The 27,436-nt window shown below is 54.7% G+C and overlaps 2 protein-coding genes across 15 annotated transcripts in view; both read left to right on the top strand.

The window, feature by feature from the left end:
- Positions 1–12,247, top strand: part of LOC105468793 (calpain 5) — a 54,733-nt gene extending 42,486 nt beyond the window's left edge. For both annotated transcript variants that reach the window (XM_011719153.3, XM_024788801.2), the window contains exons 5-13: positions 1,427–1,619; positions 2,696–2,889; positions 3,518–3,595; positions 5,443–5,638; positions 6,323–6,445; positions 8,323–8,519; positions 9,502–9,617; positions 10,144–10,280; positions 11,435–12,247. In XM_011719153.3, the coding sequence (XP_011717455.2) occupies positions 1,427–1,619; positions 2,696–2,889; positions 3,518–3,595; positions 5,443–5,638; positions 6,323–6,445; positions 8,323–8,519; positions 9,502–9,617; positions 10,144–10,280; positions 11,435–11,617 (1,417 nt within the window). In that variant the 3' untranslated portion in view covers positions 11,618–12,247. The remainder of the gene's footprint in view (positions 1–1,426; positions 1,620–2,695; positions 2,890–3,517; positions 3,596–5,442; positions 5,639–6,322; positions 6,446–8,322; positions 8,520–9,501; positions 9,618–10,143; positions 10,281–11,434) is intronic.
- Positions 12,248–15,989: 3,742 nt separating this feature from the next.
- Positions 15,990–27,436, top strand: part of LOC105468794 (myosin VIIA) — an 86,162-nt gene continuing 74,715 nt past the window's right edge. For 3 of the 13 annotated variants that reach the window (XM_024788802.2, XM_011719155.3, XM_024788805.2), the window contains exon 1: positions 26,236–26,404. In XM_024788802.2, coding sequence (XP_024644570.2) covers positions 26,288–26,404 — 117 coding nt within the window. In that variant the 5' untranslated portion in view covers positions 26,236–26,287. Of the gene's footprint in view, positions 16,234–18,329; positions 18,394–26,230; positions 26,405–27,436 lie in introns of those variants that run through there. The other 10 variants (XM_011719158.3, XM_011719162.3, XM_024788803.2 and 7 more) reach the window with 10 other exon arrangements.

The raw sequence follows: 27,436 nt of genomic DNA on the forward strand, positions 1-27,436 counted from the left end.
GTGGCACTGGATAGGCTCTTCATGGTGTTTCCTTAGCCAGGGCTTTAAGCACAGAGAGGCGAGGGGCTGGTGCAGGCACGCAGCAGGCCCAACCGCCAGGCCTGCGGGCATAGTCAGCCGAGCCTGCGCTGGGTGGGGTGAAGGCCTGGGCCCTGTAAGGAGAGGAATGTTGGTTACTCCCATTTTAGAGGGAGAAGACTGAGGCCCAGGCAACATCCTGTAGGTAGCTGGGGGCAGAGGCAGCACTCACATTTAGGACCATTCTCGAAGGTTCATGCTGCCACGCCCTGCCTGGGGCCTTGGTTGGGGAAGTGGTAACTGAGCTGGGCCTGGTTGTGCAGGGTGGGCTGCTTGCCTGCCTTCCCCGCTTGCTGGGCCTCCCTCTTGTCCACTGTCCACCTCTGCCTGGCTCACTGTCCATTCTGTCTTTGCTGACCCCTCCTTCTGCTCCGTGCCTTCTGCTTCTGTGTCCCTGGTGCCCAGCACAGAGCCCAGCATAGAAGGGGCACAAGCGAAGTTTTGCTGAGCAGTGGGGAGCCCTGGGGAAGAGTGGCCTGCCCAGGCCGTTTGGGGCAGGGATAGGCCTAGGCCAGGAGGGAGGAGGGAGGAGGGGCAGTGGGGTCAGAGGCCAGCCTTGCCAGCTCTAGGGGAGCCACTCCCTGGTTCCTCCTACTAGGCCCATTTGTCAATCTTGCTGGAAACCTGCGTGTGTAGGGGCAGGGGCAAGGAGGGAGACAGACAGAGAACAAGAGAAAGGGGGAGACAGGAAAAAGAAAGACAACTCCCAACATCAAAAACCCAAGAAAACACATTGGCAGCTTCCACTTTGAATCCTAAGAAAGGAAAGCCAGCCCCCTGGTGGCCACTGAGTCTCCACCGCCTGGATACAGGCCTGTATTCCCCGCTCCAGAGGAGCCGACCCAGGGGCCTTGGTTGTCTTTTGTTTTTTTGAAGAACACAGTTTCATTGTGGTAAAATATACAAAACATAATGCTTCTCATTTTAACCATGTGGAAACATACAATTCAGTGGCATTCATTATGATCACAGTGCCATGCGCCATCACCACTATCTATCCCCAGAACCTTCTCATCATTCCAGCAGGAGCTCTATACCCATTAAACACGGACTCCTTCCTTACCCCGACCATTGTTGGCACTTTTGAAAAGAGGTGCTTTTTTTTTTTTTTTTTTTTGGGATAGCTGATTTTTCAAAATTGAGCCACTAAGGCTTAGGGGAATTTAAGCCTTGTATGTTGGCCTGAGTGTTAAGAACTGGGTTTTAGTGTTAGCTCCACCGTGGCCTGCTGTGTGACTGTAACAGGTTGTCTGACCCCTCTGAGTTTCAAAAGCCTCCCTCATAGAGGGGAAGGATGCAGCCTGGCTGGGGAGCATGAGCTGGGAAGTGTTTCCACATTGCTTCCCAGGCTGGCAGGCTGCTACCAGGCGCTGGATGGAGGCAACACAGCAGACGCACTGGTGGACTTCACGGGTGGTGTTTCTGAGCCCATTGACCTGACCGAGGGTGACTTTGCCAGCGACGAGACTAAGAGGAACCAGCTCTTTGAGCGCATGTTAAAAGTGCACAGCCGGGGCGGCCTCATCAGTGCCTCCATCAAGGTGAGAACACAGCAGGCCCCAGAGGCGGCCCCTCCCCTTCACCCTCACTGACTGAGATGGGAGACAACTGTGACATCCCACACTCAGGTCAGTTCCTATGTATCCAGACCCTCAGCCTCGTGGGGGAGGGGAGAAGTTGGAAGGTGCAACCCCCTGCCCAGACCCTCTAGGCTATGAAAAGCCTTTCCCGCACTGTTCAACTAAAACTTCTTTCTGATCCTCTTAAGTTATGAACGTCTGTGCACCTGAGGGTGGTCCTGATTTGATTAATTGCTCATGTTTTGGATGAGAAAGCTGAGGCCCAGGGAAAACAAAGCTCGAACCCAAGTTTAGCAGACCCTGTGGTGTGCTGGTAAACTGCCTCTGTAGCTAAGTAAAAAGCCCTGATTTGTAGCATTTGCTAATTACTGTGGTGTAAATACTCCCACCATGGCTGATTTCCAGCTGCCCACGTTTAGCAACAACTATTAACAATATTCCTGGCGGGTGCGGTGGCTCGTGCCTATAATCCCAGCACTTTGGGAGGCCAAGGTGGGCGGATTACCTGAGATTTGAGAGTTTGAGTTTGAGTTTGAGACCAGCCTGACCAACATGGAGAAACCCCATCTCTACTAAAAATACAAAATTAGCCGGGCGTGGTGGTGCATGCCTGTAATCCCAGCTACTCGGGAGGCTGAGGCTGGAGAATCGCTTGAACCCGGGAGAAAGAGGTAGTGGTGAGCTGAGATCGTGCCATTGCACTCCAGCCTGGGCAACAAGAGCGAAACTCCGTCTCAAAAACAAAAAACAAAGCAATGTTCCTGAATGCTTAACAGTTCCTGGAATATTTAACAACAGCCGAGCCAGTGCACATTTGTGCCAGCATTCCTCTGGGCTGACCCACTGTGGGTACCTTCCTTTACTGAGACTGCTGCCCTTGGGGGTGTTAAAGGTCTGTGAACACAGCACTGCCCCATGACTGCAATTCCCGTCCCATCCTGTAGGTCCCGTGCGGCTTCCTGGCCCTCCAGCACCTGAGTCCCTGGTCTGGGTTCCAGTGTGGCCCTGCCTCTCTCAGCAACTGTGTCCTTCCACAGGCAGTGACAGCAGCTGACATGGAGGCCCGCCTGGCGTGCGGCCTGGTAAAGGGCCATGCGTATGCCGTCACTGATGTGCGCAAGGTGCGCCTGGGCCACGGCCTACTGGCCTTCTTCAAGTCAGAGAAGTTGGACATGATCCGCCTACGCAACCCCTGGGGCGAGCGGGAGTGGAACGGGCCCTGGAGTGACACGTGAGGCCTGGGGATGGGGGTGCAGGCACAGGGCATGAGGGCTTGGACAAGGACGGATGGGCTTCTTGGAGGAGGTGGCACCAGGGCTGGGCCTTGAAGGATCTGGGGGAGGATGACACTAGGAATGAATTACTTTGGAGTGGGTGTATGGGGTGATGGATTGAGCACAAGAAAGACCTGGGGCTGGAGGTGAGCTGACCCGTAGCGGGTGTAGAGACCAGCTTGGTGAATGGGTGAGGGACGGGAGCAGGGAGGGAGGCCACAGCCCTGAGCAAATGGGGGACCCCTCTGTGCTTGGCTCATGGCCCTGGTGAAGCCAGGATGGGAGTGGAGCCCAAGTGCTAAGTGAAGGAGCCTTCTTCACTGGGGGTCACGCCCCCATCCTCCCAGCCTGCAGCTTTGCTTCCAGACCTCCCAGCATGGTGGCAGCTCACAGTCCCTTGAGGGAGGAGGCAGGCAGGGCTTCCCGGAGAGGGGCTGGGCATGGCCCCAGTGCCCCTGGCCACACCATGCCGCTGGAGGCCTGGTGCAAGACTGCCCCTCGGGCCTCCTCGCCTTTGCCAGAGAGATCCTGGTGGGCCTGCCTCTTAGACAGCTCCCTTTCTCCTCCCCGGCCCTCACACCCCAGCTCGGAGGAGTGGCAGAAAGTGAGCAAGAGTGAGCGGGAGAAGATGGGTGTGACGGTGCAGGACGACGGTGAGTTCTGGTGAGTGTGTGTGCCCTGGACATCCGGGGCTGAGGGGGAGCTTCCCACGGGCCTGGCGGGGAGCACCAGGTGGGGAGTCAGGAGCCAGGCCTCTCCTGCATGCCTCATCATCAACTTGCTGTGTGGCCATGGACAAGTCACACCGTCTCAGAGCCTGTTTCCTCCTCTGTAAAATTACTCAGGCAATAACAGGCCCTTTGATCCCCACAGTCCCCTCTGCCAAACTGAGGGGTCCTGGATCCGCTGTGGCACCCAGACTGAGCCCTTGGCATGCAGGTCAGGGAGTCGTCTAAGAGGTGGGCCCACCAGGATCTCCCCAGCAAGGGTAAGGAGGTATGAAGCGCAGTCCAGCACCAGCGGTGTGGTGTAGCGAGGGGCACTAGGTCTATGCCCAGTCCCTCTCCAGGAAGCCCTGCCTGCAGCCTGCCTCCAGGGGCCCTCTGGCAGCCTGATTTCGGAGATTAGGTAGCAGAGGCTCCCAGAGGAGCTAGCTCCTAAGCTGAGACTTGAGGTATAAAGTAGCCCTTGGTGGGCAAGGAAGGAGACGTGGCACAGAGGTGAGAGAACACAGCTGGGTTTGAGAGGGGAGCTAAGTAGGTACATGGGTGAGCTGGGAAGATGACAGCAGCTCAGCTTAAAGAGCCCAGTAATTGGCTGGGTACAGTGGCTCATATCTATAATCCCAGCACTTTGGGAGGTCGAGGTAGAAGGATTGCTTGAGGCCAGGAGTTTGAGACCAGCCTGGGCAGCATAGTGGGACCCCATCTCTACAAAAATGAAAAATTAGCTGGGTGTGATGAGGTACCTGTGTAGACCCAGCTACTCGGGAGGCTGAGGTGGGAGGATTGCTTGAGCCCAGGAGGTTGAGGTTATAGTGAGCCATGATCGTACCACTGCACTCCATCCTGAGCAAAAGAGCAAGACCCTGTTTCAAAAACAAAAAGAAAAACCCCAGTAGTAATAAGGGTTCATCCTGCATTCATCCAGCCTGCATGAGTCCTGAATGTGGGCCAGGCTCAGTGTCACCCCTCAGCAGAACCTGATACGTAAATTCAGCCCCTTCCTGGAGGGGTACAGGCATCCTGTGTGTGCTGAATTCTTTCGGGGCCCCCAGGCAGACCAGGGGCAGATGGCAGCGGTCCTGGCACCCAATGAGGAGCCCTTCTGCAGGTGTCAGGTCAGCTGCCGCAGAAGGCCACCCAGGCCACTTTGCCAGTCTTGCTCAGGGGTCAGCAGATAAAAACACAGCAGAACTACTTGTCTTTAGAAAGAGTTTCTTCCGAAGGCCTTTCTCTTACATGTTCACAGTTAATTCACTACCCCCTGCCCCCACCAGCCCGCTGGAGGCGTTCACAGTGTGCAGTGACCATAGCAACACCCTGGCCACTGCAGCACGCTCACCATGGGGTTCCCACCATCCACTTAAGCCTCACAACAGCCATGGAAGATCGTGGATGCAGATGTGCTTTATAAACTGTAGAGGGCAGCAGACAGTAGTTATTAACACCATTCACGACAGTAACAGCCTGCGTTTGCCAGTGTGCTCTGTCTGCTGAGAGTTGCACTGCCTGCTTTGATTACATTACCTAATTCCTTCGCCAGCTCTGAGATGGGCACCCGCTGTTAGATTCAGCCCCATTTTACAGGCGAGGAAACAAGTCAGAAAAGAGGTTAAGGGTCCGTGCGATGCCATGCCCATGCCCTTGTGTGGGCTTAGCTCTCCTCTCAAAGCCAGCTGTGTTCTCTCACGTCTGGGCCACATGGACATATTAGGTGGCTGGGCTGGGGGGCCAGGAGCCTGGAGAGGTGTGGGGGCGGTACCCTGCTCAGCCCCTCCCCACATCCAGGATGACCTTCGAGGACGTGTGCCGGTACTTCACGGACATCATCAAGTGCCGCCTGATCAACACATCCTACCTGAGCATCCACAAGACGTGGGAGGAGGCCCGGCTGCATGGCGCCTGGACACTGCACGAGGACCCGCGACAGAACCGCAGTGGCGGCTGCATCAACCACAAGGACACCTTCTTCCAGAACCCGCAGGTGGGCGTTCTCAGGGACCCCCACCCTGCCCCTGCAGCAGCTGCGGGGTGCTTTGCCACTGTCCTGCCAGGGACTCCTGTTCGACCTTGGGTAATCCCTGTCCCTCCTTGGGCCTCAGCAAATCTGTCTGTACAGTGGGGGTTAGATGGGGTTACATCGGTCCCATCTGGGGGTCATGAAGCCCCCAGCCTCACAATCTGACCTACAGGTGGTAAAAATGAGGAAACCAGGGATGGCTCTGAGGGACATTTGGGTGTCTTGTCCTGAGCTACAGGGACACTTAGAGGCTGAGCCGGGGACTCAGCCCCTTGTTTCCACAACAGCACAATTCTGTCCCTTCCTGGGAACTTGGCCGGGCTGGGCTTCCCCACGGGGCCTCTCCCCACGGCCTCCTCAGTCTGACCCATGGCACTGCTTAGCCCTGGTCCTAGATGTGCCTCTGTTGAGCACCACCTGTGTGCCAGGCTCTGTGCAGAGCACCCACCATGGCATTGGTTTCCCCGGCCTTTATGCAGGGTAGCCGTTGCAGGCATTGGTGGGCCCACCTCACAGCAGAGGGACCAAGGCACAGCGAGGTGTTGTGACTGGTTCAGGCTCTGGAATCTGAGCTTCCGGGAGCCAGCCAGCCCATCCCTGGCGTGGTCTCACTGCCGTGTCTCTCTCTCTCCTTGGCCACACCTGCAGTACATCTTCGATGTCAAGAAGCCAGAAGATGAAGTCCTGATCTGCATCCAGCAGCGGCCAAAGCGGTCCACGCGCCGGGAGGGCAAGGGCGAGAACCTGGCCATTGGCTTTGACATCTACAAGGTGAGGCCAGCCAGGTTTCCTGCTGTGGGTGGGGAGAGGGAGGGAGTTTGGACTGCCCATACCTGGGGAGGAACACTCTAGAACACCTTGGTCACTGCCATCGCCCCAGCCGCCCTGGCCACCGTGGCAAACGTTGTGAGGATGCCGTGGCGTGGGCCCCATTTAGAATATTCACAGAGGGCCCAGCCTGCCCACGGTTGGCTTCTGTGGGAGCTCTCAGCCTGATTTCTTTCTGCCTAAAACCCACAGGCCTGGGATGTTTGGTGGATGAGGAAGGGGAAGATTGCTGGTGGTTGGGGCCAGGCCCTGGGAGGCCCTGGGTATCTGCTGGGCCCCCGCTGCTCCTCCCTCAGGGTTCAGGACCCCTTGCAGCCCCTCAGCCTTCCTGCATTGGAGGCCTTGCTGGGCACCAGGAGGAGGCATCCTTGAGCACAGCCACGTGGGGTCACCCCTGGCCGTACCCCGTGGCCTGGAACCTGAGGCTTTCCACATGTTGTAATGCCCAGTGTGTGGTGACAGTCAGCATGGTGGGACCCCATGTGCCCGTCAGACCCTGAGAATGGAGTGAAGCCACCAGGACCTGCAGGGGCTGGGTCCATGCTGAGTCCTTGTTGTCTGATGCGCCTGGCCATGCTGTGGCACTTTGTTTATACCCTTGTGCTGGTACATTTGTGGTGTGCTACTGTCTTGTGACATACTGTTGTGACTTTGGCATGTGGTGATCTTCACTAGTGTGACCAGAACACTTGTTTTGGGATTGTCAGGCAGGTCCTGGCAGCTGGTGATGGCACTTCAAGGACATGTGCTGTAACCTCTGCAGATCCTGATACTTGGTTATGCTGTTAGAGTCAGAAACCCCACTGACATTGTTACCAGGGGGATTCCTATTGCCCTCTATCTTTTTTTGTTTTAAGAGACAGGGTCTTGCTCTGTCACCCAGGCCAGAGTGCAGTGGTGCCATCATAGCTCATTACAGTCTTAAATTCCTGAACTCAAACGATCCTGCCACCTTAGTCTCCCTAGTAGTTGGGACTATAGGTGAACACCACCATGCCTGGCTAATTTTTAAGTTTTTTGTAGAGATGAGGTCTCACTTTGTTGCCCATGCTGGCCTTAAACATCTGGCTTCAAGTGATCCTCCCACCTTGGCCTCCCAAAGCGCTGGGATTACAGGCATGAGCCACTGCGCCCAAGCCTCCTTTAATAGTTTTTTTTGTTTGTTTGTTTTTTGTTTTTTTTTTTTTGAGACGGAGTCTTGCGCTGTCGCCCAGGCTGGAGTGCAATGGCCGGATCTCAGCTCACTGCAAGCTCCGCCTCCCGGGTTCACGCCATTCTCCGGCCTCAACCTCCCGAGTAGCTGGGACTACAGGCGCTGCCACCTCGCCCGGCTATTTTTTGTATTTCTTAGTAGAGACGGGGTTTCACTGTGTTAGCCAGGATGGTCTCGATCTCCTGACCTCGTGATCCGCCCATCTCGGCCTCCCAAAGCGCTGGGATTACAGGCTTGAGCCACCGCGCCCGGCCTCCTTTAATAGTTTTTATTGAGATATAATTCACAGAGCATGCAATTTGGCCATGTAAAATATACAATCTTATGACTTTTGTGTGATCAGAGTTTGTACAACCATCACCACAATCAATTATAGAACATTTTCATCTCCCCGAAAGAAACCCACTCCCTTTAACAATCACCACCCACTCCCACTGACCTCTTCCCTTCAGCCCTGCAAACACGAATCCACTTCTGTCTCTATAGATTTGCCTGTTCTGAACATTTCATATAAAGGGATTCCATCGTCCCTTCCATGGTGGTGAGGGGGAGACGGGGTGTTGTAGGGTGTGTCTCCGCGTGGCCCAGCCCCTCCCACCTCCCACAGGTGGAGGAGAACCGCCAGTACCGCATGCACAGCCTGCAGCACAAGGCCGCCAGCTCCATTTACATCAACTCACGCAGCGTCTTCCTGCGCACTGATCAGCCCGAGGGCCGCTATGTCATCATCCCCACCACCTTCGAGCCAGGCTACACTGGCGAGTTCCTGCTCCGAGTCTTCACTGATGTGCCCTCCAACTGCCGGTACTTGGGGGCTGGCTTGAGGCCAGTGTGGGTGGAGGTGAGGTCCACACTGGGCCAACCAGGAACCTGCAGCCTCGGAGATGCTCAGTGTCTCTGGGCCTCCAGCCACTCTGGGCTGATACCAGTGCCCATCTCCTTCCCTTCTCTTCCCTTGTTCCCCTGTCCCAGCATCCCTGGCCATGACTAGGAACAGCTTCTTGTATGTACACTGCACTCTACAGTTGACAGAGAAGCTTTCATTCATCTCATTTGATCTTCTTGCATCCCTGAGCGGGAGGCCTGATTCCCTCACTTTACCAATGAGATTCAGGGGCTGAGGTTAGAAGGGTTGTCCGAGGTCATGCAGCCGGTGGTGGAGTTGGGCTGGGTCACCCAGCCTGCCTGGTTCCAGGGTTGGGTCTTGTCACCACAATTTCCTGTCCCATGGGGGTGGCTCTGGGCTCCAGTGCTGAAGCCCTCTGTGTCCCTGCTGGGGCATTGACCCTGTGTGTCTCGCACTGCTCTCCACTGTGAGATATAGCCCAGGCTCGGTGTCCCCTGAAGGACAGGTGAGCTCTGCGCACGTGCCGGACCCAGGAGGCAGCTTGTGGAGTCAGACGGCTCAGGGTTCTGCCGGCCCAGGCTCCCCAGCTTTCCAGCTGTTAGGCAAGCCCTCACCTGGCTGAGCCTGCTGCTTCCTCAGCTGTGAAATGGGCATCATAATAGCCTTTGTGGAGATTAGGAATCACCCATAATGCCAGCGGAGGACTTGGCACACAGAAGGTGCTCAGCAAGTTGCCTTTTCCCTGGGGAAGGATCGGGCAGGAAGCCCCTAGGGCTTGGACAAGTGGGGACTGCTCATGGGAATTTGCCCAGGACTAAATGAAATCAAATTTGGGCTTAATACTGCTTTTCTTCCCTCCCCACTTTCTGAACCCCCTCTTCACCCCTGTCTTCCTGGCCCTTCTCTATCACCCCCCTCTCCCCTGCCACCCCATATCAGGGAACTACGCCTGGATGAGCCCCCACACACCTGCTGGAGCTCCCTCTGTGGCTACCCCCAGCTGGTGACCCAGGTACACGTCCTGGGGGCTGCTGGCCTCAAGGACTCCCCCACAGGTGAGCTCTTCCAGGGAAAGTCCCCCGGCCCTCTTGCCAATTGCCCCATGGCCTCTCTCTGCCAGCACAGACACCAGCCTCAGAGCTCTCCTGCTCGCAGAGGCACTGCAGGCCCAGCCATTCCTGGGGTGATGCCTGATGCGGGGCACATAGAGAGGAAAAGGTTTACCTTCTGCTCTCAGGAGGCTTCCAGCTGCGGGGGAGACCTCAGGGAAGGCTTCCTGGAGGGAGTAGCCTTTTTCCAGGCTGAGAAGATACAAAGCCTGATGAAAGGGGGTAAGGGAGAAAGGTGCTCCGGGCAGAGGGAGCAGTGTGGGTAAAGCTCTGGAGGCTGGAGATGGCCAGTGCACCGCTGCTGGCCAGCCTGTCTCTGGAAACGAAGGGGCCTTGAGGTGGGTCGGGCTCCAGTCTCTCCATCTGAATAACTGAGCCAGGTGGGTATCTCACCTGCAGATATCTGTCCCATCCAGGCCCTGCCGCAGCCCCCGCCCCCACCCTCACCCCATCTCCCACTCCCTCTCCCTAGGGGCTAACTCTTACGTAATCATCAAGTGTGAGGGGGACAAAGTCCGCTCGGCTGTGCAGAAGGGCACCTCCACACCAGAGTACAATGTGAAAGGCATCTTCTTCCGCAAGAAGCTGAGCCAGCCCATCACTGTACAGGTGAGCCCCTGGTTCCGGAGGCCACCCCCTGGGCTCCCAGCCTGAGGCTTCCCCACTCACAGAGACAAGCCCAGGTGGAAGACCCTCTGACGGGGACCCGGGCATGCTGGGCTCTAGCTGTCTGTCCCTGACCCCTGGTGTGGCTTTGGGAGCTCTCTTGCCACTCCAAGGTCCCTCTGTAGGTGGGTTAATTTGATTCGTTGGTGTGGTCCTGATATCCAGCAGGGTCAGTCTCCTGACTGGGGACAGCAGTCATCTCTGCTGACCTCACCCTCAGCTTTGGGAACTGTCCCCCCATTCCCCCATGAGGGCCCCACCTGGAAAGTGGCACTGAGCCGCTGTGTGGTGGGTGTGGCTATTTCCCAAGAGCCTTGGGCAGGGCATAGAAAGCCAGTGTCCTCCCACGGCTTCCTTCTCCTCTCAGGCTGATGTAGCCTGGGGATGATGATTCTGAACTCAATAGTAGGGAGCTCTCTGGCCCGCAGGCCTTGGTCAGCATCTCTGTCAATGAGACAGCATCTGTAAACAAGCATTTGGGGCCCCCTGGGGGAGCCACTGTGGCTTATCCAAGTTTTCTTAACACTGGGTCCCACTGGATCAAATCACAGACCTGTATGTCTCAGGGCTGGAAAGACCCCTAAGGGCAGCTGACTTAACCCTCATATTAAAGATGGGGAAACTAGGGCAGTGGGTGTATCACTTGTCCAAGTTCACCCAAGATCACTAGCGGAGCTGATAACAGATTTCACTTTATGCATGGGAGGGAGCTTAGTTAGCTGAGGAGCCTGAGGCTGGAAGGGGCACCACCTTGCCCATGGTTCATGGAGAGGCAGACAGCCCAGGGCCCCCGATCCTCAGCCAGGCTTGCACTTCAAGGCCCTGCCACCACCACCAGCACTCCCCATAGACCTGAGTTAGGGGGTGGAGAAGTGAGCCAGCTTGCACCTTGGGCTAACACGTGGGACTGTGCTCAGCCATGTCCCTGGGATACAGGGGCACACCAGTACCAAGTGGCAGACCTGCGGGCTTCAGCCTTGGGGCCAGGCCATGCCTGCCACCCCCTGACAGAACAGGTTCCACAGTGCTGCCCTTGCTTCCTACCTTCTGGACTTGGAGGTAGCCCGCCCCTCCCATGATCCTCTGTCTCTTCCCAGGTCTGGAACCACCGAGTGCTAAAGGATGAATTTCTGGGCCAGGTGCACCTAAAGGCTGACCCAGACGACCTCCAGGCCCTACATACCCTCCACCTCCGGGACCGAAACAGCCGGCAGCCCAGCGACCTGCCAGGCACTGTGGCTGTGCATATTCTCAGCAGCACCTCCCTCATGGCTGTCTGACACCTGCCCACCTACCTGGCTCCAGCAGTTCCCACCACCATCTGCATGTCCCCACTGGGCCTGGGTCTAGCCTGGGAGCCAGGACACTGGGGTCCTTTTCCCACTCTTCCACTGACTTGCTGTGTGACCTTAGGAAGTCTCTGCCCCTCCCTCAGCCTCAGTGTCCTGAGGGCCCCAAAGCATTCCCTTCTCGTGGAGGAGTCTCCTTGCTGAGATTTCAAATAGTCCTCCCCACCTCAACTGTCACCACTGCTAAGGGACTCTATCCGTTGAAAACGTTTCCTAAGGCCCTGCTGTCTGCCGAGGAGTGCCAAGAAGATGTCACTTGTTTACACACAAACTGCCACATCCCCAAGCCCCATTCTTGCTCCTTGTGTCTTAGGCCCAACCCAGCCTCCCAGACCTCACTTTCCCCATCAGCAATACCTGGTGTTGTCCCACCTTGAAAGGACTCTTGGCTCCTGCCGGGTTCCTGCTCAGGCTGGAATTGGGAAAATATGCAGGTGACATTTGTTCATTCTCTAATCCTGTCCACTCACCCATCCATTTCCTCACTCAATGGAGATTTGCCGAATGAATAAATGACACCTTTGAGGCCCCAGGTGAAGCGGGGCCCTCCTCCGGCCTCTACCTTGGGCCTCGCCTCTGTCCTCAGGTCCTCTCAGAGGCAGATACCCAGGGGAGCTGCAGCTGCCTGCTCATTCTAGCTTCCGATTCCATTCCCAGCCCCTGGGTTAAGGTCCCTGGAGAGGTGGTATCAGTGGGGGTGAGGAAGGGCGTCTTCCTGACTCCTCTGCCCCACGCTGGAAGGAGCATGCCTGGGTTAGTGGGCCAGAGGCCAGGCAGGTGGAGGGGCTTTGGGGACCAGAAGGGGAGAGGTGCTCCCAGAGCCTCTCTGCTGTAAGACCCCAGCTTTTCCTGAAAGACAGGACTCTGGGGTGTGTGGTGCCAGGCCCACCAGAGTCAGGCCACCCACTGGGCTTGGCAGGAGATAGGGAGCCCCATCACCTGACCACAGCCCCCCACCAACATTCCCCCAAAATGCAGCCTAGGAGGCCACAGTGCTCTTCTTCCTGCCCGGACCAAAATGTTCCTTTTAGTCCTCAATGTTTTATATTATTTTTGTGTTGAAAACCTCAATTTTAATCAGGGGTTTTAAAAGAAAATTCAAAGTCTGAACCTCCATTTTTCTTCTTGGCTCCAGTTTTGCTGGTCCTCTGGAGAACTCTTCGTAAGCGTTGGCGCCGTGACCCACTTGGGATCTCTTCTGTGCCCTTCTCGGGCTTCCAGACCAGGTGTAGCAAATGAAAAAGTGCAGTTAATTCAAGAACAGGAATTCCTGTGTCCTTGCTGGGAATTCCTTTTGGGAACTTGACTTTTCGACTCCAGATCCCGCTGTGTGGATCAGTGTTCTGGCTGGAGGTGCTGGATTCTCTGACTTTGCCTCCTCACTCTGTGTCTGGCTCTGCTCCTGGGTCTTGGCCCTGGGCCATATGAGGGGCCAGGAAATGAACAACAAGGAGGACAAGAGCATTCTTTCTTGAAAGTCGGGACTTCCCCCTCAAGAACCTGGGCCTAGGGCCAGGACTCTGCATGACTGGGAGCAAGTCACTTAAACCTCCTGTGCCTCAATTTCCCCCTTCTACAAAGTGGGGCCAATGATTCTTGTGTGTCAGCACTCTTACTACCAAGTGCTGAGTAAGGGCAAAATAATACCCCTTTCTCTATGTATCTCTGTATGCACACACACTAGATATATATATGTTCATGTAATCACCACTTCTCTATGTATATTTCAAATCAAGGCTCTTGAGTAGGAGAAGTGAGCCAGCTTGCACCTCGGGCTAACACATGGAACTTTGCTCAGCCGTGTCCCCTGGGATACAGGGGTACACCAGGACCAAGTGGCAGACCTGTGGGCTTCAGCCTCGGGGCCAGGCCATGCCTGCCACCCCCTGACAGAACAGGTTCCACAGTGCTGCCTTTGCTTCCCGCCCCTTGAGGTGGGCCAGGCTGGCTCCTGGCTATTGCAGGGATCTCTGGTCCCCAGGAGACCTTGGGGGCCAGGCAGGTAAGGATCAGGGGAGGTAGGGGAGAGCAATTACTTTGTTCACTATATGCACCCATGGGGGCCTGGGAGTCCCCATTTGCAGGTGGGTGGGGTCTCCAGCCCACACTACCCAGACCTGGGCTTCCCTCTTCTCAGGATCCACCACGGGGTTGGGGGACAAGAAGTCTGTTCTAGTCTCAATAAATCTTATCACAATTCCAAAAAGACTTTCCTGTGTCTCTCTGTCCCTCTGGGGGGAAGGGACAATGGAGGAATATTCCCCAGGCCTGGGCGACTGTCCTCTGGTCAGAGGGAAGACCCCGCTGCCTGCCTGGTGCGCCTGTGAGCTGAGATTGTGGGGATCATTCAGTCATTCCTTAATTCGGTAGATCTGTACGGGGCTGGCTTTGTGCCAAGGCCTGTCCTGGACACCTGGGATGTGGGGAACCAGGCATAGCAATCACTGCTCTGGAACAGTCTACAAACGAGCAGGGAGCACAAAGACATACTCTGGTCATGACAAACTACACCGCACATTACTGATGGGACAGTGTGGGCCTGCTGGGTTAGAGACCGCCTACTCCCTGATGTGTGCGTGAAGGGCTGGGAAGAGAAGATGGGCTTTCGGGGCACAGGAAGGTGTCGGGGGACCAGAGCAGAGGCTACTGAGGGCAGACGCAGGCATCTTGGGCCAGGAAGCTGGTGTGGTGGTGGGAAGCAGCAGGGTTGGGATGATTCTGAAAGCAGAATGGATGACTCAATGGAAAACTGGACTTGGGAGACAGGGGGTGAGTGCAGTGTGAGGGCAAAGTGAACTGAGATGCCTCGCTTTCTTCATGGGACTGAGAAATGGACGTTGCAAATCGTGTGATCTGCTTGGCATAGTGTCTGGTTCATAGCGTGGCTGAGCACAATGTAGCTGTCATCCTGGTGTTTGGAGGCCACCCTGTCCCCCACAACCTGCTCACCTCTGTCCCATCCCCACAGCTCACTGCATTTTGTCCTTGCTGCCAGCCGTGTGCCATGGGCTCCCCTGTGCTCCCCCGGGGTCTCATTTTCCCACCGTGTAGGGCTGACACCACTGGCCCTGCCTAGCCTGGGAGTATGGAGAGGGGGGACTCGAGGAGTGGCCAGTACTAGGTTTCGGCAGCAGGTGTAAATCCTAGGTGGGGACTGTGTTCCAGGGACTCCTGGACTCCTGTTAGGCCCACCAGACTAAGGGGCAGACGGCATCCTGGGGTCTTCCTGGGTCAGGGTCGTCGGGTCTGAGGGGACCCAGGCCCTAGCAGAAGCTGCCTCCTGTCACTTCCCAGCAGTGCTCAGCCCGCCTGAGGGAAGCAGCGGGGCAGTGGGGCCTGTGACCAGCAGGCGGCGCTGGCGAGCTATAGCGCCCCTTTGAGCCCCCAACCCACTTTCTGGCTGGCTTCCCTGCAGACACTCCAGTTATGGGGGCTAGTGACCCAAAAGAGACATCCTTCTGCCACTCAGAGCTGCCCTGGAGAGGTGCACGATGGGGCTGCCGACAGGTGCGTGGCCACCGAGGGCGGAAAGGAGAAATTGCCAGGTCCTGATAGGGTCCCGGGAGGTCTCCACCCTCGACAACGCTAATAACTAAGACCTGTGCTCCTCTTTGTTTGGTTCCGCCCACCCCTTTAAATCACAGATTTCACTTCAGTTTGTATGTGTCGCTGTCACATGTGGGGTGGCTCCTAGTCAGCTGGTTTGGCAAAGTTTCTGGATGATTACAGAATAACATGTGTCCCCAACCCGCAGAGCAGGTTGTGGGGGCGATGTTGCATTGACCAGCGTCAGGGGACACACATCAGAGGCAAGGGTGGGTGTGCAGGAGGGAGAAGGCGCAGAAGGCAGGGCTATAGCTCAGCACTCTCTCTCCTGCCATGCTCTGCCTGACCGTTCTCTCTCCCAAACAGCCAGGTCGAGGAGGAGGAAATGGGGCTGGAGGAGGGCGGCGGGCTGAGACCCCAGCATATCAGAGACTAAGTCAGGATCACATGGGGTTTCCTGCTCAGGTGCTGAGACAGCAGGCCGTGTCCTGCAAACAACAGGAGGCACCTGAAGCCAGCCTGGGATGCCCAGGCCCAGGTGTGGTGCATTCAGCAGCACAGCCAGAGACAGACCCCAATGACCCGGCCTCCCTGTCGGCAGCCAGTGCTCCGAACAGAGCCCTGAGCAGCCTCTGGACATTAGTCCCAGCCCCAGCACAGCCCGTCCCCCAAGCTGATGTCACCGCACCCAGACCTTGGAGGCCCTCTCCGGCTCCGCCTCCTGGGAGAAGGCTCTGGAGTGAGGAGGGGAGGGCAGCAGTGCTGGCCGGACAGCCGCTCTGGGCAGGAGAGAGAGGGAGAGACAAGACACACACAGAGAGACGGCGAGGAAGGAAAATATCCAGAGGGACGCCCAGAGCGAGACTCGGAGCCAGACAGAGGAAGAGGGGACGTGTGTTTGCAGACTGGCTGGGCCCATGACCCCAGCTTCCCGAGTCCTCCGTGCAGGTGGCAGCTGTACCAGGCTGGCAGGCCACTGAGAGTGAGCAGCTGGGCCCCAGGTAAGGATGGGCTGCCCACTGTCCTGGGGCGTTGGGAGGGGTTTGGATGTGGAGGAGTCATGGACTTGAGCTACCTCTAGATCCTCTGCCCTGCAGCCACTTTCTCCTGGGACAAGGCTTCCTGCCACCCTTGAGGGCTCAGTCACCACAGCCACTGAATGAAATTGTCCTGAGCCTGGGAAGATGGACACGTGTCCCCTGGAGGAGGGAAGAGCCAAGGGGCATGTTGTCCATCACATCTTCTCTGAGCTGGAGCTGGGGCTGGGGTTAGGGGCATCCTGGGGCCAGGGGACTAGACGTGCTGTGGTGGCAGAGAGAGAGAAGAGTCCGTTCTCTCTCTGTCTCCTTTGCTTTCTCTCTGACGCTCTTGATCTCCATTTCTGGATAAGTCACTTCCTTCCTCTATGCACCAAATGTCCCATCTGTGAAATGGGAGTATGAAGCCCCACCAGCCAGGGTTGTAGTGGGGAAGAGGTAAAACCAGGCATAGACATAAAAATATAAATACAGCCTATGGCCCCTGTGGTCAGTTGGAAAAGAAATTAACTTGAATGTGGTCTAGTTCTCATTTTTAGAAATAAAATGTATGTCTTGTCATTTTAACATGTGGCCCTTAAATTCCATGCCCTCACCACTCTCCTCTGATCCACATCCCTTGGAGCCCCACATCTCTAGTGAGAGCACTGGCTCTGCCCCCAGCCCTCGTGGCTCATGCTGGCATAGGGCGCCGGCTCCACAGCCTGGGCACCATCTTCAGACAAGTGCCCAGTGGCATTTGCCTGCTGGCCCTGTGGAATCCACACCCCCACCAGGCACCCAGACTAGTTCAGGTCTCTGGAAGGACCGTGGGTTTGCTGTGTCCCAGAGCTCCAGGGCAGGGGTCAGGGCTCGGGTGTCAGGCGGTGGCATGGGCAGACGATCGAATGCCCCGGCAGCTCTGAATGGTCCCTTGTGAAAAATTGATGCGCATTCTAGGGGACAGGTTGGGAGCCAGAGGGGCCTCACACCAGGGCCTGTAGGCTGGGGCTGCCTTTTAAGCTCCTTCCAGAGCCCATCTCTGGGCCTGGCCCTGTGCTGGGCAAGGCTGGAGACAAGGCAATGTCTCAGACCCTCTCCCACCGGCCACATCCCACCCTGGATCAACTCCCTACCTTTGGGGGCAGAGGTGGGACAGATCCTTACCCTGACAACATAATGCATATAGTCAAAATGGGATAAAGGGGAATATAGAGGCTCTTGGCAGCTTTGGGGTGGTCAGGGAAGGCTTCTTGGAGGAGGTATCATCTGAACTGAGCCATGAACCATAGGTGGAAATTCACTAGTCAAAATTTCAGGTAGAAGGGCCAGTGTGTAAAGGCCAGGAGATGGCAAGAGCTGGCGTTTTTCAGGAACAGTGAGTCACTGAGGATGTCCAAGTATAAGGGTGTGAAAGGGAGTGAGCAGTGAGAGAAAAGACTGAGGCATCAGCAGGGGCCAGACTGTACTGGGCGTGGGGGGCCCAGGTGCGGTGCATTCAGCAGCACAGCCAGAGACAGACCCCAATGACCCTGCCTCCCTGTCAGCAGCCAGTGCTCTGCACAGAGCCATCCTGAGGGCGGTGGGTGCTCTTGAGAGGTTTCAGGCAGGGTGTGCCGTGAGCAGGTCATGCCCAGCCCATGACCTTCCCCTCTCTCAGGCTTGTCCTTGTCACCCACATTCCTGGGACAATCCCTAAGCTGAGTGCCGGAGATTAAGTCCTAGTCCTATATTTGCTCTGGCTAGCTGTGTGACCCTGGGCAAGTCTTGGTCCCTCTCTGGGCCCCTTTGCCATAGGTCCCTGGTGGGGCCAGACTTGCTACTTTCTAGGAGCCCTTTGGGAATCTCTGAATGACAGTGACTGAAAGAAGAATTCAGCTGCTCTGGGCAGTGGTGCTGGTGACGGTGGCTGAGGCTCAGGTCACGCAGGTTGGGCAGTGGCCAGAGGGAGAGAAGCCAGGGAGGGTTCCCTCGAGGGAGGGGGAACTGGGGCTTTGGGTGGAGCCCAGGTGACCCCAGCCAGGCTCCAGGCTTCCAGGGCTGGCCTGCCCAGAAGCATGACACGGTCTGTCTCCCTGCAGAACTGTGCCTGGCCCAGTGGGCAGCAGGAGCTCCTGACTTGGGACCATGGTGATTCTTCAGCAGGTCAGTGCTCCCCCCTCTTTGGGTGGCCTGTCCTCCCCATCCCATATCCCCTCTTCCATATGCTTACCCGTGGGACACCCTCCCCAGGGTGTTCTCTTGGAAAATTGCTAGACCTCCAAACCCAGCCCTCCAGGCCCAGTCTGAAACCTGTTCCCTCTGATGTGCTGGCTGGGGTTTCCTTCTCTCACTGGCTCACCCCATTGGGCAGAAATGATTTTATTTACAGACATCTCTGGATCCCAGGCAGTGGAACAGCATGTGCAAAGGCCTAGATGTGGGAAGGTCCCTGGGGAAGAGGAGAGAAGTTTGGCAAGGCTCCCAAAGCCAGGCCACAAAGGGCCCTGAGCCCAACTTATCCTTAGGGCCTTGGGGAGCAGTGACTGGAGGGTGGGGGGTGACATGGCTTGAGCTGGAGACCCCTGGGATTTTATGGGAAGTAGCAGAGGTACTGCCCCGAGCTGAGTCCTCCAGCCCCCCTTCCTACTGAGGGCCACAGTGGCCTCTGACCCTCAGTCCTTCCCCGTGATCAGTCTGAGGCTCTAATGAGCTCCCGGTATCCAGAGCGGAAGCCAGGAATGTGGGCCCTGAGCCAGGTGGGCCTGGCAGCAGGCTGTAGGGCTTGTGGGGCTGTGTGCTGTGGGGGCTTGGCCAGCAGCTTCTCGGTCTCCAGGGTCACCAGAGGCCAATGGCTCAGCCTTGCCTGGCCACCCTGAGGCTGCAGGGTCCGGCATGTTTGCAGATGAGTGTGTGCGTGTGTGTCTGTGTGTGTGAGTGAGAGGCAGGCTTTAGGGCAGCATCAGGACAGACATTCTTCCATCCTAGGGGCTGGAGGAGACCCCCTCTAGAGCCCCTTGGCCTGAGAGCCTGTTCAAATGCCCATTAGACATGGGCAGGATCTAGGAGAGGAAAAGTCCATTTGCTGAGTGTTTGCTGTGTGCCAGGGCCTGGGCCCCCATAGCCCTCCAGGGGCATCCTCCCTCAGGGGGCCTCTGAGGCAGGCCTCTGGCTGAAGGGACCTCCTCACCACCCCCTCCCTTCCTGCCCCTCTGAACGTTGACCCGCTTCCAGCTGTGGGTGGCCTCTGTTGGGAGCAAGTGTCTTGTAGGTGAATGCCTGCTCTGCCTGCCCTCAAGTAGGAAGTACACTCAGCTGCTTCCTTGGTCCTGAAGAAAGCCCAGCCCTGGTGAACCAGCCAGCTCTGCAGTTGCACAGACCAGACCCAGTGGGCTCCAGCCCAGGCTTTGCTATTGATGAGTGGGAGGGCCTTGGGTACGTTACACAGCCTTCCTGAGCCTCAGTTTCCTCATATGTAAAATGAAGATTAAAAGCCTCTTTTCCCACAGCTGCTGATGCGAGGCTAAAATGCCACGTGGAGCTCCATGAAAATGCTTCCTCCTTCATCTGCTTCCCTGGTCAGCCCTCTCTTCTCTTCCTGCCACATCCTTCCCTGTCCTGAAAGATCCACGGAGCACTTGGCTTCCTCTCTTGCCTGACTGACTTCTACTCAGGCTTCAGTGTGGTCTCTGCTTCCTTTGGGAGGCTTCCCTGCTCTGCAAACCCCGAGCCTTGTCCACAGTCCTCCTTCTTTCTCTGCCTACCTGGGGCTTCCTGATGAGTCCTGGACAGGAGGGACAGCCTTCATCCTGTTTCCCATGGATCTTTCAGGATAGGGAAGGAACTGGCAGGAAGAGAGGAGGAGAGAGGCAGACCGGGGAAACAGATGAAGGAAGAAGCATTTTCATGGAGTCCCAAATGGCATTTTAGCCTCACAATGGCAGCTGTGGGAAAAGAGGGTTTTTTGTTTGCTTGCTTGCTTGTTTGTTTTGAGACAGAGTCTTGCTGTGTCACCAGGCTGAAGTGCTATGGTATGATTTTGGCTCAGTGTGAACTTCGACTCCCTGATTCAAGCAATTCTCCTGCCTCAGCCTCCTGAGTAGCTGGGATTACAGACACATGCCACCACATCCAACTAATTTTTGTATTTTTAGTAGAGATGGGGTTTCACCATGTTGGCCAGGATGGTCTCGATCTCCTGACCTCGTGATGCACTCACCTCGACCTCCCAAAGTACTGGGATTACAGGTGTGAGCCACCACACCCAGCTGGAAAAGAGGTTTTTAATCTGCATTTTGCATATGAGGAAACAGGCTCAGGAAGGCTGAGTAACGTGCCCAAGGCCCTCACTCATCAACAGCAAAGCACAAGATGGATCCCACTGGGCTTGGCCTGTGGAACTACAGAGCGGGTCAGCTCCCCGGGGCTGGGTTTTTTTTTCAGGACCAAAGAAGCAGCTGAAGCGTACTTCCTGCTTGAGGGCAGGTAGAGCAGGCATTCACCTACTATTCCCTGCCTTGGAGGAGTTCCCAGACCAACGTGGGGAGACAGCTTAGAAACCTAGGAAAGGCACCTGTGACTAAAACTGTGACAGTGAGTCCCCAGGGGGCACAGGGATGGGAGGGTGCCTGGGAATGGGAGAGGCTTCTGTCCTCCCTGGGAGAGGGTGGACATGGAAAGCCATGAGACAGCTGCTGCAGTCCTTCATGAACATACAGGGACTGAGGTCTCAGGGAGAAGGACTTGCCCAGGGCTGCAAGGCCAGCTGGTGCCAGGGCTGGAATAAGAACTCAGAGCTCTGTAGTGCACCTGACTCATGTCTTTAAGGACCACAAGGAAGGCTTCTGTGCTTCAGTATGTCATGATTCCCGGCTTCATGGTGGGGCCAGGGGAGGGACTCTGTACTTGGCCCAGATTTGTGGGCAGAGGGAGGTTTGGAGGTAAATTGGTGGGCTGTTGGTAACAGTTGGATTGATGCTTTTAGTAAAATATAATGTCCTTCTTTGTTTCTTGTAATGATTTTGACTTAACATCTATGTCCAATAGTATAGTCATCCCAGCTGTCTTTTGGTTACTATTTGCATGGAATACTATTTGTGTGAAATCCTTCTACTTTTAACCTATTTGTGTCTTTGGATCTAAAGTGGATCTCTTGTAAGCAGCATATAGTTAGATCATGTGGTTGGTTTTTGTTTTCTTTGTTTTGTTTTGTTTTGATCCATTCTGCCAATCTTTACCTTTTGGTTGGAGAGTTTAATCCATTTACATGTAAAGTAATTACTGTTAAGGAAGGACTTCTGCCATTTTGCTATGTTTTCTGTATGTCTTATATCTTTTCCTCCTCAATTCCTCATTACTGCTTTCTTTTGTGTTTAACTGACTTTTTTTTCCTAAAGTACTGTTTTGATTCTCATTTACTCTTCTGTGTATTTTAAAAGTTTTTTTCCTCAATGGTTATTCTTAGGTTTACAAACAACATCTTTTTTTTTTTGAGATGGAGTTTCACTCTTGTTGCCGAGGCTGGAGTGCAGTGGTGTGATCTCAGCTCACTGCAACCTCTGCCTCCCAGGTTCAAGCAATTCTCCTGCCTCAGCCTCCCAAGTAGCTGGGATTACAAGCATGCACCACCATGCCTGGCTAATTGTTTTATTTTTAGGAGAGACGGGGTTTCACCATGTTGGTCTCAAACTCCTGACCTCAAGTGATCTGCCTGCCTCAGCCTCTCAAAGTGCTGGGATTACAGGTATGAGCCACTGCACCTGGCCTACAAATAACATCTTAAATCTACAGCAATGTAGTTTGAGTTAAGGCCAAATTAGCTTGAATAATATCTAAAAATTATGTTCCTTTATAGTTTTCTCTCTCCCCCTTTATGTTGTTTATTGTCCAAATTGCATCTTTGTACATTGTGTGCCAGTTAACATAGATGTATCATTATGTTATACATTTGTCTTTTAAATCACACAGAAAAGAAAGTAGTTACAGACCAAAAATACAACAATACTGTTTTTTGTTTGTTTAAGAGATGGAGTCTTACTATATTGCCCAACCTGGAGTGCAGATGCTATTCACAAGTGCAATAGTGGTGTACTACAGCTTTGAACTCCCGGGCTCAGGCAGCCCTGCTGCGTCAGCCTCCCAAGTGGCTGGGAGTACAGACACCCTATCTCTGTGCCTGGTCAAATATGACTTTTCTATTTATCTATGCAAGTGTGTTTACCAGTGTTCTTTATTTTTTTTCGTATGGCTTTGCATTACTGTGTACTGTACTCTAATTTTTTTGCCAATTTTTTTTTTTTTTTTTGAGACAGTCTCACTCTGTCACCCAGGTTGGAGTGCAGTGGTGTGATCTCGGCTCACTGCAACTTATGCCTCCCAGGTTCAAGTGATTCTCCTGCCTCAGCCTCCTGAGTACCTGGGATTACAGGTCCCTGCCACCATCCCCAGCTAATTTCTGTATTTTCAGTAGAGATGGGGTTTTATCATGTTGGCCGGGCTGGTCTTGAACCTCTGACCTCAGGTGATCCACCCGCCTCAGCCTCCCAAAGTGCTAGGGTTACAGGAATGAGCCCTGTGCCTGGCCCCATTTAACCACTTTAAGTGCATAGTTCAGTGGCATTAAATACATTCACAATGTTGCGTGACCATCACCACTATCAATTTCTACAATTCTTTTCATCTTGTAAAATAAAAATTCTATCCATTGAACAATAACTCCCCAATCCCCTCTCCCCGCCGCCCCTGGCAACCACCATTCTGCTTTATGGTTTTGATTTGACTACTCTAGGTACCTCACATAAGTGGAATCATACACTATTTGTCTTTTTGTGATGACTTACTTCACTTAGCATAATATCCTCAAGGTTCATCCATGTTGTATTAATAGCATGTGTCAGAATTTCCTTCCTTTTTAAGGCTGAGTAATGTTTTATTGCATGTTCATACCACATTTTTTTTTTTTTTTTTTTTTTTTGAGACGGAGTCTCGCTCTGTCGCCCAGGCTGGAGTGCAGTGGTGCGATCTCGGCTCACTGCAAGCTCCGCCTCCCGGGTTCACACCATTCTCCTGCCTCAGCCTCCCGAGTAGCTAGGACTACAGGCGCCCACAACCGCGCCCAGCTAATTTTTTGTATTTTTAGTAGAGACGGGGTTTCACCGTGGTCTCGATCTCCTGACCTTGTGATCCGCCCGCCTCGGCCTCCCAAAGTGCTGGGATTACAGGCGTGAGCCACCGTGCCTGGCCATACCACATATTGTTTATTCATTCATCTATTGAGAAACACTTGGATTGTGTCTGTGTTTTAGCTATTATAATTAATACTGCTTTGAACATAGGTGTGCAAAGATCTCTTTGAGATTCTGCTTTTAATTCTTTTGAGTATATATCCAGAAGTAGAATTGCTGGGTCATATGGTAATTCTCATTTTAATTTTTTTAGGAACTGCCATAGTGTTTTTCACAACATTTGTATTATTTTACATTCCCAGCAGCAGGGCATAAGGGTTCCATTTTCTCCACATCTTTGCCAAAACTTATTTTCTGTTTTGTTTTTTTGTAATAGCCATCCTAACGGGTGTACAGTGATATCTCATTGTGGTTATGATTTGCATTTTCCTAATGATGAGTGATGCTGAGCATCTTTTCATGTGCTTCTTGTCTCTTTGTATATCTTTTTTGGAGAAATGTCTATTTCAGTCCTATGCCTGTGTTTGTTTTGGAGACACAGTCTCACTCTGTCACCTAGGCTGGTGTGCAGTGGTGCAATCAAACTCTTGCCTATGCCCATTTTTGAATTGGATTGGTTGTTTTGTTGTTGTTCAATGTCTTTTAATTTTTAGCATTTCTTATAGGGCAAGTCAACCAGTGACAAACTCCCTCAGCTTTTATTTACATGGGAATGTCTTCATTTCTCCTTCCTTTGTGAGGGATAGTTATGCCAGATACAGAATTCTTTCTTGACAGTTTTTTAATTCTTTCATCATTTTAAATATGCCATCCTACTGCCTTCTGGCCGCCATGGTTTCTGATGAGAAATCAGCCGAGACTCATATTAAGGATTCGTTGTATAGAATGAGTCACCTCTGTTGCAGCTTTCAAGAGTCTCTGTCTTTGCCACTTGTGGAGAAGAGGCTTATTCCTCCAGCTCAGGCGTGGTCTCAGTAGTCAGTCTGGAACCATGCAAGGTCAGGTTCTTAGCGCCTTGCAGGGTCTCCCCCAGGGGACCTCTCTTTAGCCACCAGTCGCCAGACCTACTTTACGATCTCTTTGCTCTCTCCTCTGATTCTCTGAGTTTGCTGTTCCCTCTTCCTGGGATGCCCTTTCCCCTAATGGCTGCCTAAAAAACATCATAAAACCCAGCTGTCACCCCTAACACAACTCCCTTAGTTAACCATGACTGGCACTCATATACATTTGCTCTAACAGGCACCAATCTAGGTGCATTACGCATCTTCACCTGTTAAATCCTCACGAGCACGTGGAAGCACTGTCATTTTGTCACCTGACAGATGAGGAAAGAAAGGAACATAGAGGTCGAGGAACTTGCCCAAGGTAACACAGCTTGTGAGTGGCTGAGCTGGGATTGAAACTAAGCCCTGACTCCAGGGTCCAAACTCTTAGCAGCCGTGCTATCCTGTGTCTCCAGGGCTAATCTGCCTCTTATCTGCTGGTACCATCCTTATCTGTGCCTGGGTCTGTCCACTACACCAGTCTGAGGACATGTCTTGTTAACAGTGTCCTTTGTGTTTTAGTCTGAGCCTGTACTCAGTGAAGGTGGGTTATATGGACTTAATGGCAGAATGCCCGGAAGCTCACCACCAGTGCTTCCTTGTGTCTGAGGTCTGGTTCCTGTTCCATTGTGCTGCTGTAGGTGGGCGGGGAGAGATAGACGTGCTTGTTTTCGGCTTGACTGGGAGAAGGACCTCTCCTGAGAGCAGTGTCCCTGAGAGGTCACAGGAAGTGGGTGGGAATCACTGATCAGTCAGCTTTGTGCTGGGCAGCAGAGCCCTGGGTCCGCAAGGCTGGGACAGGGAGTGGGGTAGAACTGGGCCCATCCTGGGTGGCTCTGAGCCTTGTGTGAGGCATCACTGTCTTTTTCCTTGCCATTCCCCCCACCCAGTCCCTGGCCCTCACTCTCTGCCGTTTTTTATTTGTTGGGGAGCAGTTGGCTTCCAGGATACTAGGCAATGCGGAGGGCCACAAATGCAGACTGGAGGCCTTGAAAAGAGAAGAGAAAAAAAAAGGAGGAAAGAGGGGAGGAGGACAAAGATAGGCAGGGCAAGGCGAGAAGGAAGGAATGGGAGGGGAGTCCCAGGGCCTGGGCCTTCCTGGCCCTCGGGATGGGATGGTGGCCTCTGGCTCACAGCTCAGTGTGGACCGAGGCCTGGTGCCCAGCACTATGTGGCTGCTAGGACACAAGAGGCCAGCTCGCCCCATTGCAGGGAGAGCTCTGAGCCATGGAGATGATGCAGCAGTCCTGTGGAGTTCAGGGGACCCCACACCAGGCCTCCAAGGCCTCTCATGCAGGATGGATGTGGGCTGCTATTTGACCTCGGGGGCTGCGGGAGGAGCACACCGACTCTTCAGGGGCTTTCCCCCAAACTTACCCCAGAAGGAAACTGTGTATCTGACCTCACTCCCCAGAAGCAGCCAGGGAGCCAGAAATATCTTCAATGCATCTCCCGTTTAGTCTTAAAAACCCCGGGAGTTGACTGCGTTCTATTCCATAACATCCTCGTGTTTCCTTCCAGAGAAAACACACCGATTTTTTCCAAAACTGCGGTCAGGTGCGGTGCCAGGTGCCACGTTTATCCCAGGCCTACCGCCACGGTGCCAGTGAGGCCGCCTGGAATTCCCGGCGAAGTGGGGGTGCGGGGGGTTCCGCCGAGACGGAGCGGGCCGGGGTGGTGCGGGCGCCCCCTCGCCATCCTGCCCGCGGGCGTCACCTAAGCCGCCGTTGCCATGGACCCGCGGCAGATGGCCCGGTTTAGGGTTCCGGGGCGGGCGGCGCGCACGGGATTAGGTGAATTAGGGAGCCGGAGCAGTGCCGCCATCGCCGCACCATGGAGCCCCCCGCCGACCCCGCCGACTCTGCCGACCCCGCAAGCGTCCCGCAGCTCGGCAAGTGGGCGCTGGTGCGCAGCCTGAACCAGGCGTTCAAGACCTACGCTGTCCTGCCGGTGAGGCCCGGACCCGGAGGGGAGATGGGAGGGGGAGGGCGCCTCGCCTCGGGCCTCAGTCCCCACCCCGCCCCCCTCCCCGTTAGAAGCTGGGCGGGCCACAAACAGGGTCGCTAAGCTTCAGGGTGTGCGTGGACTGCAGCCCTAGGATACCACCTGCGGTCTCTGACCTCCCCCAGCGTGAACTTGGCCGCGGCTGCCCTTTCCTGGGAGGGGAGGTTTTGCATCTGGGAAACCCAAGCCAGGCAGGCCATGTCTGGGCAGGGGTGTCCTGCATTGCTCAGGTCCAAAGCAGGGAGCACCTCCAGGTGCACAGAGGGACCCGAGCCATAGTTTGTGGACTGGCTGACCGCTGGTGGAAGGGAAAGCTCGGCCCACTGGTCTCCTCTCCAAACTATGTTTAGCAACTAGACACTGGCAAGACGCTTGGCTCACGTTTCCCATCTGTGAAAATGGGGTGATAAAACCAGTGTCCCAGAGTGATCACGAAGATAACGAGGGGCAAAATGTCCTGAAACAGACTCCATAAACAGGGACTGACCCCAGGCCTGGTCCTAGAGTAAGGAAGAGACAGAAAGGGCTAAGGCCCCATGGGGAATTATTAATATTGGCCCAAGACCAGCTTGATGCCTGGGACGAAGGAGGGTAGACAGAAAGAACAATGTGCATTTGCGTGGGTCTCTCATCTTTACATGCACTGACTCCTTCCATTTCAAGGCTGGTGGAAACTGAGGCCCAGAAAGATTGAGTGCCTCACCCAAAGAGACACAGCGTTAGTGGTGGAGCTGGGACTACAAGCTAGACATCCTGACTATGTGTTCACTGTGGATGTGTGCTGGCTTTCCTGGAGGGGAGGCCCCACAGGGGTTTTGGGGTACCCCTGAGAACATTCGAACAGACGCGTTCTAGGAAGTCATGACTGTGGGACTGGGAGCCTGCATAGCTACTGGGGCCTGGGAGACCCTCTGCCCTGGTCACATATTTGATAGGAGAGAAGCTGGGACTTGCCCCACATTACACAGCCCCGCTGAG

Source organism: Macaca nemestrina, chromosome 12 (genome assembly GCF_043159975.1).
Source record: "Macaca nemestrina isolate mMacNem1 chromosome 12, mMacNem.hap1, whole genome shotgun sequence".
Classification (NCBI taxonomy): domain Eukaryota; kingdom Metazoa; phylum Chordata; class Mammalia; order Primates; family Cercopithecidae; genus Macaca; species Macaca nemestrina.